The sequence below is a fragment of the Blennius ocellaris genome (assembly GCF_963422515.1).
Source record: "Blennius ocellaris genome assembly, chromosome: 18".
Lineage (NCBI taxonomy): Eukaryota > Metazoa > Chordata > Actinopteri > Blenniiformes > Blenniidae > Blennius > Blennius ocellaris.
In genome coordinates this window covers 12,083,911-12,096,784 of record NC_137667.1, presented here as the reverse complement: position 1 = coordinate 12,096,784, position 12,874 = coordinate 12,083,911, and the positions used below count along the sequence as shown (strand labels likewise).

The window sequence follows — 12,874 nt, the reverse complement described above, 5'->3', positions numbered from 1 at the left end:
TATCATTATCCCTGTATTACTGCTTTTGTTTGACATTAATCCAAGAAAAATGTAAATCCTTTATGTACAAATATCTTTTTTGTTTGAAAATACGCTTATTCGTTTTAAACTCCTCTTTTGTGGTTCATTTAATATTCAAATGACCTCATAGTTAATTTTTTTTATTTATCATTTGTGACATTTCAAACTCCAGCCCGCAGCGTTCAGATGGCGATGGGACGGTTCAGTTGGACGGCGAGGGCTACGCTGCGGTGGGACGGCCCACCAGGTGGAACCCCAATACTTCCACCATCACCTTCAAGTTCCGCACGTTCTCATCTGAGGCTCTGCTTATGTATCTGGCCACAGAGGATATGGTATGTATGCTTCTGTGGAGAGGTTTCCTTGCAATGATGTCTTCTTCATATCACAGAGATGTCGTCTTCATATCCTGACACCTGAGCGAGCTTTGTCCACGTGTTCACTCCAGCAACAGATGTTACAGCTGCAGATAAATCATCAGACACAGTGATGTTATGAGCTTATGTGCCTTCAGACAAAGTCATTCATACGTCATTTTAAAACTGATACAAACTATTGTGGCCAGAAAATTGGGAATTGACATGAAAATCTTTTGCAAAACGTTACAAAGTCAGTTTGTTGTTGTTGTTCTTCTTCTTCTTCTTCTTCTTTTTTTCATGTGAAGCAATCAAAAGGAACTGGTTTCCAAAGAGCATTTTTGAAAGACTTCTGCAGCAATTTTCAATGCACTTCAAACAATGAGCCAGAGGGATTTATGTGAATAGAGGCTTGGTAAAAAAAAACCTTCTATCTCTTCCTGTAACCACAGGCAGACTCCATCCTGTCGAGTTATATACCCTCTGTGGGAGTCACACATTGTTTTTTCTCATGCAAAGAATAGTTCTTGATCACTTTATTTGCATATTTGAGGTCTTAGTTTACAGCCAGTGAAGCTTACCAGATGCCATCCTTACTGTATCATTTAATGGATAAGTGCCACTTTTACTCAACACCTGCCTAAAAGTTTTATGTAGTGTCATATATATGTAGAAACAGGAGAGGATTTTAGAAGTGATAAATATTGGCAGGGTAAAAATGTGTTCAGGTGTGCAGTTGCAGCTATAAATGTGTGGGTTTTTTGTTTTGGTTTTGGGGGATTTTTATAGTTGAGGCGGTAGGAGAAAGTGAGAGTGGGATTTGGAGGTGTGAGTGGAGGCCTTGTACAGCTGCTGGGTAAACACCAAGTTTGGATGTGCAGCATAAAAAAAACCATATAATATAAAGTTTTTATTAATGTCTAATTTTAAATGTAATCCCCAAAAGTTTGTTTGCGTTCAGGATCAAATCAGTATACAGATGTTGTGGCTTTAAATTACTCTTCCCCATTTTCCTCAAACTATTAAACAGCATATACCATTGCATTATGGTAACACTTTCAATTATATTTTTACAAAACATCAAGGAAAGTAAAATGATGCCATTTTACTGACTGGTCATTTGTTAAAAATACTAAATGACTTAAATGTGTGCTGCAAATCTGCTAAAACGTCAGTGATCCTGTCGACCACAGCATTCCTCTTCAGGCCAATGTTGACAAATGTCTGGTTCTTTGGTCAAATCGCCCTCAGAACTGCCATGCTAATGTTATTTTATTAGCAACAACATAGGTAGTACAATCACTGCTGCATCAGTCATCTTTTGTGTTTGGTATCAGGTTTCACTTCAAAGTTAATGCTCTGTTTGTTTGTCTTTGTAATTTTTACACATTTGCAAAATCATCTCTTGGAATCTCCAGAGTCTTGAAATTTAACATTTATTCCACAGTTAATAGGGTTGTTTGTTGAGGTAACTTACAGATGTGTTTCTGTGCCTCTTGCTGTCTGTAGAAGGACTTCATGGCCCTGGAGCTGTCAGAAGGGAAGGTGAAGGCGAGCTTTGACCTCGGTTCAGGAGTTGGCAGCGTCACATCGGCAAGCCGTCACAACGATGGACGCTGGAAGTCCCTCACTATGTCGAGGAACAAGAAACAAGGTTCACACAGACGGGAAGAACACTTCAATGTTCAGTGAATGAAAGAATCATAAGTGTAAAATGCAACGTTTCTTTAACTCTTTCCAAAGCCACGGTCACTGTGGTGGACATTGACAGCAGTGCAGAGGACAAGATTGTTGCCGCATCCCAGGGTTCAGCTACAGGTCTGAACCTGAAGGAAAACCAGAAAATATATTTTGGAGGGTTGCCCACGATTGGAAACTACAGGTACACAAACTCTGCTCTAGTATTTTTAGTGTATTGGTTTTAGACACTCATGCTTGTTCTAGATACTCTAACAAACTCATTCCATTGAAACTGTGAGTCGGTTGTTCATGACTGCTTAAACATGTCGTTATTATCTCATGCGAAACTTTGGTGCAATTAAACTTTGTTACTGAGACTGTGAAATTGACTGACCAAGTGCAGTCACCCTCTCCTCAAATCACTTATAACTTATAGAGCGTGCTAATGCTTCAAACTCATGTTTTGTCTTCACTGCACGACAGCCAGGTAAATGAAGGAATTGATGAATCCCTCTCATAATCAGACATATTATCACAACTGTTGATATCTGATATATGCATAAGGCTTGCCGTGCTAATGATCCTGTGCAGCTCATGTGTTATGATTGTGCAACCTTTCAGTGCTCAAAAATTACGTTTACACTAATGGAAGCTACTTACAATGACAGTGAAAGGTTTTGATGAGATGGAATATATTTCAAATGTCACAATATATAGATTCCTACATTACATGATGTTGTGTAAAAATATCTTGTCAGATTATTCCTGTTAATGACATCCAGACACCAGTCTATTTATAGTTAAATCATGCAATAGCTTCACAGCTGCAGTAATTCATTGTCAATGTGACAATGCTCTGCTCAGAGGCCATAAGGCCAATTAGGTAAACTTCCCCCAGCTATGATTTTCTTGTCTTTGCTAAATGTAATGCAACTTCCTTGCAGGTCAGAAGTGACTCTGAAGAGGTATGCTGGCTGTCTGCATGACATTGAAGTGTCCAGAACTCCATATAATCTCCTCAGTAGCTCAGATTATACCGGCGTGACCAAAGGATGTAATGTCGAGGTAAGATTCTGCACTCATTTGTGCACCTGGCGCTTCACAATATCTTTGTTTTGTAGCTTCATACAAAAGATAACCTTATACGTACAATAGTAGCATATCACAAATGTATGCATGCACATGCATACATTTGCGACCGTGGCTCAGGTGGTAGAGTGGTCGTCTTTCGGAGTGAGAGGTCGGAGGTTCGATCCCAGTCTACACCGGTCTATGTGTCGAAGTGTCCTTGGGCAAGACACTGAACCCTAAATTGCTCCCAGTGGTCGACTAGCGCCTTGCATGGCAGCTCTGTCCCATTGGTGTGTGAATGTGAGCGTAAATGGGTGAATGAGCTGATATGTAAAGCGCTTTGGGACTGCACTCAGTGTGGTTAGAAGGCGCTATATAAATCTAGACCATTTTTACCATTTACATGGGTGATAAAGCGATGTTTTAGAATAAGAGTGAATGTGCCAAACTATCCAGCCTATACTGTACAAGTGATTTAAAAGGTTTCAACTTATTAGTTGCCTGAATTGTCTTTTATGTTCAGGTATTCTTGGCCCTACTTCTTCCCCTTTTTATGGTTTGAGCATGGCTTTGTCATTCTTATTCTCTATTCACTGTTTCTATTTGCATACTTTTATTCAATGAAGTAATTTTCTCAAAAGAAATGAAATGAAAAGAATGAAATACCAGGAAGGTCAGCAAGGCCAAGGCCAGTCAAACGGTGCATTTTCTTTTTCTTACATTCAGATTTCACCCACTCACACACATACTATTTGTATACGTATTAATCAGAGCAGTTCTTGATATTTACACACTGATATGGTTTTAATGTTTGGTTAAAGAAACACTGTTATGCAATTTACAATAGAACTCATTTATTGCATACTGTGCATATTGAATCTGCACAAAAATGCATCTCTGCTCACACAGTGAAGAAAAAGCGTATGAAGGATTGTCTTTGCCGGGGAGCTGACTGTTGTAGAGTGAAGGTCTTTCTCCTGCTTGTGTGTGTTTGCCTTACATATCCCTACAGGGACACACATTTCATACACTCTTGTGTGAATGTGAGCATGAATGGGTGAATGAGCTGATATGTAAAGCGCTTTGGGACTACCTCAGTGTGGTTAGAATCTAGACCATTTACCATTTATTAAATTAGAAGTGCTAAAACATAAATATGAGCACACAAATTTAGATGTATTTGTTAGCATCATATCATGGTGAGAAGACCAGGCCTGAGATCAGTGACTTCTGTTTGAGTTTGCATGTATTGACAGTGATAACGTTGTTTGGTTGGTTTGTTGGTTGGCTGGTTGGTCGGTTGGTTTTGGTGCTAGGGTATAAAAAAGTACGTTTTGGGTAAATGTCAGGCTTAAGTAAATATTATTGCTCCAACTTTACTAATGTATATTCTTCAACCATCCACCCTAATTCTGTACCACTTCCTAAAAGTTGGGGTCATGGGACAGACACCCTAGACACGTCACCCATCACAGTCGCACACATTCACACTCACTGGAGTTTTAAATTTGACCATTAACCTCAACCACATGTTTTTTGTTTTGATTTTGCTTTGTTTTTTTGGACGGTGGTTCCCCCAAGGCCAACCCAGACAAGCGCTAAACCATTTTCACTTTGCAGCCACTTGTTATCCTAAGTCATTGTGAAATCACGTGTTTGTGAGTGTGAGAGTATATTTTGATTCTCAAACTACAGTCAATCAACTGACAAGTGAATTATAACACATAAGTAAGCCTCGGCTAAAACATCAGATCCATAGTCAGTATTATTTTCACAGTTGTTTAGTGCTTCCATACATCTGTATGTGTTGTGTAAAGTACATGTCTATTTATTGATACATCCTCATGCATCTAGCAACTGTTGTTTCTCTGTCCCACAGAAACTGTACACAGTCAGTTTCTCTAAACCGGGATACATGGAACTGAGAGGCCTGTTGCTGGGAGTCGACACAGAGATCAGCCTCTCATTCAGCACTCTGGCAGACACCGGGACCATCCTGCTGGCAGTGGCCGGAGCTTCACCGATCGGCCAGCAGGTTTATTATGATTCACTCTGCACATTAACATAGATGGATGTTCTGTGTTTAGATGGATAGATAAGCTAGTTGAACTCAACTGATCCCCAGGTGTTGTGTAGTAAATGTAAAGAGGAATTTGAAGTAACTTTATAATTCATGTATTGTGCTTTTTCAAAGCAAAGTATGGCCTGGCCTCTAAAATTATCTTTTATAGCTTATTTTGAATGTAGCACTTATACAGTTCTTTCATCAACATTTTTCCTAAAATATCGCAAACAAAGATTAATTATTGAAGAATTGTTATAGTTTAGCTAATGTCCTCATAAGTTACACAGCATCCCTTTGAACATGGTTTATCTATGCATAATGTACATTATCTTGGGGTAAACAAATGTTAGGTGACCATGACATCTAAATTATAACTGCAGCAAATAGCTTGTAAATATATGAAAATGAAAATATTGTTATCATATGGTGTTTGTCCAACAAGACAGGTTTTTTTAGTAAAAATAAATATGAAAAAGTGGGGCCATCCTACAATCAGGGTTAAATATTTAGCCTCCAGTGTTATGTCACGATCGGCATAACTTCAGCAGAGAGGCCTCAGAAATGATGTACATGTTAGATATGATCCGCACATAACCAGACTGAGCAAATATCAGACATGTGCAATGAACAGGAACTTTTTGATCATACTGAGGGCATAATAAGTCAGCTACAAATGCTGTTGCAATTTCTACAAGCTACTTCTACCCTTAAAGGCTTTAAAAACCTACATCTCAAAATGCTTTGCTTAGCGAGGACGAAGCACTATGGGAGGAGCATGAAAGTAGTGATCTATAGAGTCTAGATGTCACACAAAAAAAAATAGCGAGGCAGGAGATCTGTGTGAAACGAGACTGCAAGCTCAACTTGCATTTTTTCATGCCTGATTGTTGCTCATAAAACTTCACAAGAATGTAATAAGTGGTACCAATCACTGGTCATATCGTTCTCCCCACCACAGGCTCGCAATGCCAACGTCGTCAATTCAAAGAGGAGACGGCGGCAATCTGGAGAGGTGGGTTCAGCTCGCACTAATGCGCCCCAAACACTGTCCCAGCTTTCTGAGTGAAGGACAGTTACATAAGTGCATATTAATGAAATTTGTTTTTCTTGGCAAAACAGGATAATTTGATTGTTGTTGTTTTTTTTAACCTAAAATAAACCCTCACAGCGATACCATTCACAAAATTATAAAACACACACACACACACACACAGACACACACACATGCACCCACTTCAGTCGTTGTCTAGGTAGTGATCTTGGCTTTTTGCTGATTCGGCCAAAACGCACATACAATCACACAAGCAGCTTTTCGATAAGTGAATTAAGTTTCCATCAGTGCATATTAATGAGATTTGACTCTGTTGGCAACTATGCCGATGAGATTGTCTCGTAGCCAAAATCACTTCCCATGTGCACACTTGCACGCACGAATACGGGCGTACACAATGCTTGGATAAGACACTCTTTTCACTGTAGTTATACTTAATACTTAGAGCCATTATTTTTTGTCACTATGTGCCACCTGTCTTATCAGCTGCTAGATGTATGCAAATATGCAGGTATGATTTTATATATTTATTTAGGTTTTGTTGAATGTAAGAACAATAAAGAAATTAATTACAGCTGTGCGTGCGCGCGTGCGTGCGTGTGTGCGTGCGTGCGTCCGTGCGTGTAAGAGGACAGAGGGTTACCTTTAGCTTATCCATCATCCCTGGTTGTTGGGTCCATAAATCTATTTTTACTAACTATGCTGACAGTCTGTGTGTGCGTGTGTGCGTGTGTGTGTGTGTGTGTGTGTGTGTGTGTGTGTGTGTGTGTGTGTGTGTGTGTGTGTGTGTGTGTGTGTGTGTGTGTGTGTGTGTGTGTGTGTGTGCTCATGTGGGCGTGTGTGCTTGGAGAAAGGTTAAGCGAGGTTAGAAACACCATCAACTCAACTTGGCCCTGACTAATGGCTGTTTTAGAGAGGGACGGAGAGACAGGGGGTGAAGGAGAGGGACGGGAGACAAAGGATAGAGGGATGAGGGGAGATTTAGAGGTGAGAGGAAGGATGGGAGAAAGAGAAAAGCTTAAAAGAAGTCGTAGTGGGAGGAAAATGCAGAGCAGAGAAAATAGATTCAGGAGAGAAGTGGCTGAAAACTGCTTTAAAAACGTAACAGGAAAAGGAAAAGGTTACCACAAAGGAGAGATGGAGGACGGAAAATGATAAATATTTGGCTGAGCCATTCACAGGACAATGAGCAAAGTATAGGAGAAACATTTGTATAAAATCTGTATCTGATTTGTGTCACAGAAATGACTCATAAAATAACTCATAAATAGCAAAGTTTTGTCTTAGTATTAGTGCAAAAACATTAAAGTCCATTCTGAAAATGTTCACATGTGATGCTTCCCTCCCATTTCTCAGAATTGTTCTTAAATCTATGTTTTGCTTGCAAAGTAGCAGCAATGGCACAAACTTTTATCTTGTTGCAAAAGCCTGTTCAGTGGTTTGTTTTCATGTCATGGTTGGTTTCCCCCTTGCTTCAGTTTGAGGGAGCTTTTTTGTGTGGAGTTTGCATGTTCTTTCAGTGTGTGCGTGGCTTTTCTCTGGATAGTCCTGTTTCGTTCTACAGTTTAATTTCTGTCTCAACGCTGCCAATAGGTGTGAATGTTGAGAAAAATAAAGGGTGGCCAATAGGCTGGATTAGGCCCTTCTGGCAGGTTGATTTCAGCCTGTGTGCCATATGTTTGAGACCCCTGGTATGAGTTTGTACATTTTTCCATTATTTTCTGCTCTTTCTTCAATTCTCCAAAGCATTTAAATGTGCGTGTGTGTGTGTGTGTGTGTGTGTGTGTGTGTGTGTGTGCGTGCGTGCGTGCGTGCGTGCGTGCGTGCCTGTCTCTAACATGCCTTGATCTGTATGTGCATCTGCGTACGTTTCCTTCAGTGTATGCATTTTTGTACACATCAGTTTATCTGTAATTGTCTGCCTCTGCCTATACGTGTGAGGTTTGTCCACCTGTGTGCGCGCGAGTGTGCTTTTCCATCTGTGTGTGAGACAGCGCGCAGCGAGCGGCATGTTGTAGCTACATCTCAGTTCAATTTGTCCCCGACCTCAAATTGAAATTCCATTTTCAGGTGGTAAATTGTCTCCCACTTCGCCCTCTGGCACACAGTGAATTAAAATTCAAATTAGCCTGACCCTGCACCACTGCTCTCTTGCACCTCACTGTCTCTCTCTCTCTCTCCATCTCTCCCTCTCTCACCGTCTCTATCTCGCTGGCTGTTTTGCTCTCTGCCCTCTCATCTCGTCCCCCTATTATCCTCTCCTCTCCGTTCCTCTCATCTCTTGTTATCCTTTCCTCCCTGCTCCCTACTTCTCTCCACTCTTCTTACCTCTCTTATTTTCCCCAATTTCTCTCTGTATACCCCCTATCTGCCCCCACTCATCTCCACTTTCCTTGTTGCTTCTTCTCTGCTCTAATCCTCTCTGTCTTCCCTTCTGTTTGTACCCCCTCCCCCCGCCACTTCACTTCTCATCTTCGTTCATATGTGCCCTTTTTGACCCTTTCTTTCCTTTTGCCAACAATCATTTATAGACTTTAGACATAGGCGGGGAAATGTTCATGTTGTTCAACACATTTCTTTCACATTGAAACTATTTGAAAATGCTTTATGAGCTGGAAAAGCCTGACAGCTGTCAGTTCACTTTGACCTGACTGTTCATATGTTCAGCCTTTAACCATCTTTCTATCTTGAATTTTAGATTCAGGCAGAAACAGTTTAGTGAAATAAGTATATACTTATGCTGTATTGTTGTATGGTAGATATTGACATTCACAACTTTTTCAGATTCTTAGAAATATAATGTTAATCTCCTTCGGAGTCATTAAGAGTCCTTGCAATTAGTGTAGCATTATGTACTTGTAATTTGATTTTCAAAATAAATTTCTGATCACATGTATCAATTCCCCTTTTGAAATAATCACCCATTAATATTGATTGAAATTACTTTTTAGGTGTTGTAGTATTAATACTGGACATAGTGAAACACCAAGCCCTTCTCATTAACTCTTCCATCTTCTCCGACTTTGGGTGAGAACACTTCCGGAAACTAACAAATACAGAGACTGACGACACATACTGACATGTACACCTCCAAGCAACATAGAGTTGCTGATTAACCCTACATGCATGTTTTTGGACCGTTGATGGAAAACCGACACACACACATGGATAACACACAAACTCTGCACAGAAAGTCTCCTCAAGGCAAATGCGGAACTCCTCACTGTGAAGTGAAAGGACCAATCACTACATCACAGTGTGGCCTTCAAGTCTTGTATTTCATCTTCTTTTCCGCTTGATCTCTGTGGAGGTTTCCAAAGTTAATAAAGTTTCCCCCCTTCTATCACAGCCCTTCCTCTCAGTCATGTTGAACAAAGGCTCTCTGGAGGTCATGTTGTTTTTGGGTAACGGCAGCCCACGTCGTGTCATCAGGCGCCCAGACCAAGGCATCCTGAACGACGGCAGGGAGCATTCACTGCGCATAGAGAGGCTACCTGGCAGGTTAGTAGTGTCTGTGTCTGAGTTAAGTCCATGTTTAACCACTGATGAGCTTTTGCTATTGTTGGAAGATTTTTTCCATCATATAAACATATTTCTCTGTGTTCCATTAGATCTTTTGCAATCCAAGTGGATGAGGAGGCCAAAAGGGAAACGGCATTGCCTCATGATCAGCCAATAGGCTTGCAGCGTGTCTTCCTCGGTGGTATTCCAGCAGAAGTGGAGCAGACATCCAACAGGGTCAACATCCCATTCCAGGGATGTATATGGAACCTAATGGTCAATTCTGTGTATGTAAACTTTTTTCTCTCCATACAACCAGATTATGGCCTGACTAAATATGAGTTAGTGTTGTATTCAAAACCATAAGGATTCATAGAAGATCAATCTAAACTGGCTCAGTTCATGTCTCAAAGTAAAACAAATAAGAAGTAGTCTCATTTGTCATATGTGCCCCCAAAAAGAGCACATTTTACGTGAATGCCACAAGTCGCCAAAGTCGGCCATAGTCAGATATTTCTCTTGAATCGCAGACTTTGATTTCCTGTATCAGCATTTAAACCGGGAGCGTCGCTGTTACTCGATGCCATAGGACTCATTTTGGCATCATGCACTGCTTAGTTAAGGAGTAGTTATTACGGTTGCAGGAAGTGATGATGGTGGTGTTGATGATGATGATAATGATGATAAAGCCAGTGTCTCCTTTCTGCGTGAATAGCAGTAATAGAACTGTCAGACATCATAAACATAGTCATAACTCAAATTACATCCTCCCATCCTTGTGTTTATCTTTGTGTCTGTTTGCCTATTTGCCCCCCCCCCCCCCCCCCCCACCTCCCCAACACTGTTGCTTCCTTCTAATCTACATTGGACTTTGTCTCAGTGTCTCTTTCATTATAGGCCCGCAGCTTTAAGCACTAGCACTTATTTCAGGGATTAAAAAAATAATATGTAGATTTACATATTATATGTGAGATTGTCTTATATGTTGGGTTTTTTTTGTTTTTGTTTTTGTTTTTTATTGTCTGTTAGTTTATCAGATTTCTCCCAGCCTGTTTCATTTGAGAATGCTGAAATCGGCCAGTGCCCCTACCTTGGTCCACCTCCACATCTTCTCCCTGAAGTGGAGGAGCCTGAAAAAGAGAAAGAGAAGGAGGCGGAGAAAGAGACGTCTAAACCACTGACTCCTCCTATAACCCCTGCTCCTGCCACACCACCTCCACCTGTGAGTAGACACAATTATAAACACACATCCAAACCTCTACTATTTAAGAGACATGGATGTGACCTGTTTCTATAATGTTATTCAACAGAAAGTGACAAATGTTGCATGAAATATATGGGGGAAAAAAGTTATATTCTTAATTACAGTATTGCACTGGCCATTATTCTTGCCTGGTCAGCTTATCCTCAGCTGGCACATTTACGAAACAATATACATGTGAAGTTTATCTGTAATACATTCTGCAATACAGTACACGTGCCAGTATGCACTTCTACAAAAAGCCACAGATGTCCCAGCACACTGTATTGTTATCATTATTATTTTCTCTGACTCTGCTATTCACACACACACACACACACACACACACACACACACACACACACACACACACACACACACACACACACACACACACACACAGACCACACACACACCTATTTCTCTCTGATGAAATGCAGCCGTGGCCCAGCGTGTTAGCTCAGCGATTCATCACACAGCAGTTGCACAGCCCATTAACTCTTCTTTATAGTCCCTTTAGCCTTGAGTCACTAAACTCCACCTCTGGCAGGCTGTCATGCAGGCCAGAGCCACGATGCTGTGCTAGGCTAACTGTGCATGCCGCTTTATGCTTTACGAGCACACAGGAGCCAAACACTCTGAGCTAACATTTAGCCACTATGCTAAGAAGCTGGCAGGCAGTGACTTATTCATTTCGTACTCGTAGCGCCAGCATTGGCGAGATGTATTTCACATATTTAATATATTATATGTCTTGCAGGAGCCATAGGTTATCAGTTACCCAGTTAGCTGCAAAACTACCGCTCTTAGGGGACATTGATCATGAAGCATGGAGCCAGAAATCTTTGCCAGCCAAGCTATAACTCTATGGTTTGTTGCTTTATAGGATGTGCGTTCATCTGTTTTATGATATGAACCGCAGGCTTTGAGAAGCTGTAGTACTCCTAGTCCCTAGCTCTATGTTAACCAGTAGTGACTGCAGGAATCTCTCTGTATAATTCATGTTTAGAGAGTTAGTGGTTTTGTTAATATCATTAACTTTAAGGCAGTTTTTCAATGAGGCTACAACACATCACAGTTTACAACAAAGTGCCTCACAAGACTGGAGTGGAAACGATGTTTGAGATGTTTAAAAGAATAAAAATAAAAACAACTCCAGTCTTCTGAGGATGTGATTTTTCTTTCACCAACATTACAGAGGAACAATGTTCATTCTGGGTTAGTTACTGTTACAAAGTCTTTTTTTGTCTAATCTTAATTAACTTGACATTAGCATAGCATAGCATTAATTGGGTTACTTTTATGATTTAACAGCTTTTCAAGTTTATCATAACCATCCGTTTTATTTATATACATGTTTTCTGCATTCCAATCTTTAACGTACATCGGGGCATTCCAATCTTTAACGTACATCGGGGCAAATTGGCACATTTCACAGTATTCTGTAGATTTCACTGGGACAGAGTGGAGGAGCAGCTCTCTGGAGAGTGAACTCCACACTCGGGTTGATGTATGCATTTTTCATTAGCACTAAGAGGATATTGTCAGAATGAAGTTCAATCACTCCTGACAGAAGACAACAGTCTCAGCATGTATTGAATAAAGAAGCTTCGTTATCTCCTTCTGCTCAGTCTGTACCTTTGATTCATGGTATAGTGAGTGAACACCAGTCGACAGGTTGAAGAGGCTCAGCAGGAACCCGCCAACACTGTGACTCTGAGAAATAAATCTCTGACCTTAGTATTCAAAATTGTATATCTTTTTAACTTGCTGTTTTTATTAATAATGAGACATGTGTTACTCTGTTAGAATTCTGGTTTCTAGTTGCTCACAAACACAATGAATTGTAATATCAATACAATACACCATAAGATAATAACACATTTGAC

The 12,874-nt window shown here is 40.5% G+C and overlaps 1 protein-coding gene across 6 annotated transcripts in view; it reads left to right on the top strand.

Moving 5' to 3' along the window:
* lama2 (laminin, alpha 2) overlaps positions 1 to 12,874 on the top strand; it is a 188,298-nt gene that overhangs the window by 163,421 nt on the left and 12,003 nt on the right. For all 6 annotated transcript variants that reach the window (XM_080513776.1, XM_080513775.1, XM_080513773.1 and 3 more), the window contains 9 exons: positions 194 to 356; positions 1,887 to 2,031; positions 2,121 to 2,259; positions 3,002 to 3,122; positions 5,008 to 5,163; positions 6,152 to 6,205; positions 9,594 to 9,745; positions 9,856 to 10,032; positions 10,775 to 10,967. In XM_080513776.1, coding sequence (XP_080369902.1) covers positions 194 to 356; positions 1,887 to 2,031; positions 2,121 to 2,259; positions 3,002 to 3,122; positions 5,008 to 5,163; positions 6,152 to 6,205; positions 9,594 to 9,745; positions 9,856 to 10,032; positions 10,775 to 10,967 — 1,300 coding nt within the window. The remainder of the gene's footprint in view (positions 1 to 193; positions 357 to 1,886; positions 2,032 to 2,120; positions 2,260 to 3,001; positions 3,123 to 5,007; positions 5,164 to 6,151; positions 6,206 to 9,593; positions 9,746 to 9,855; positions 10,033 to 10,774; positions 10,968 to 12,874) is intronic.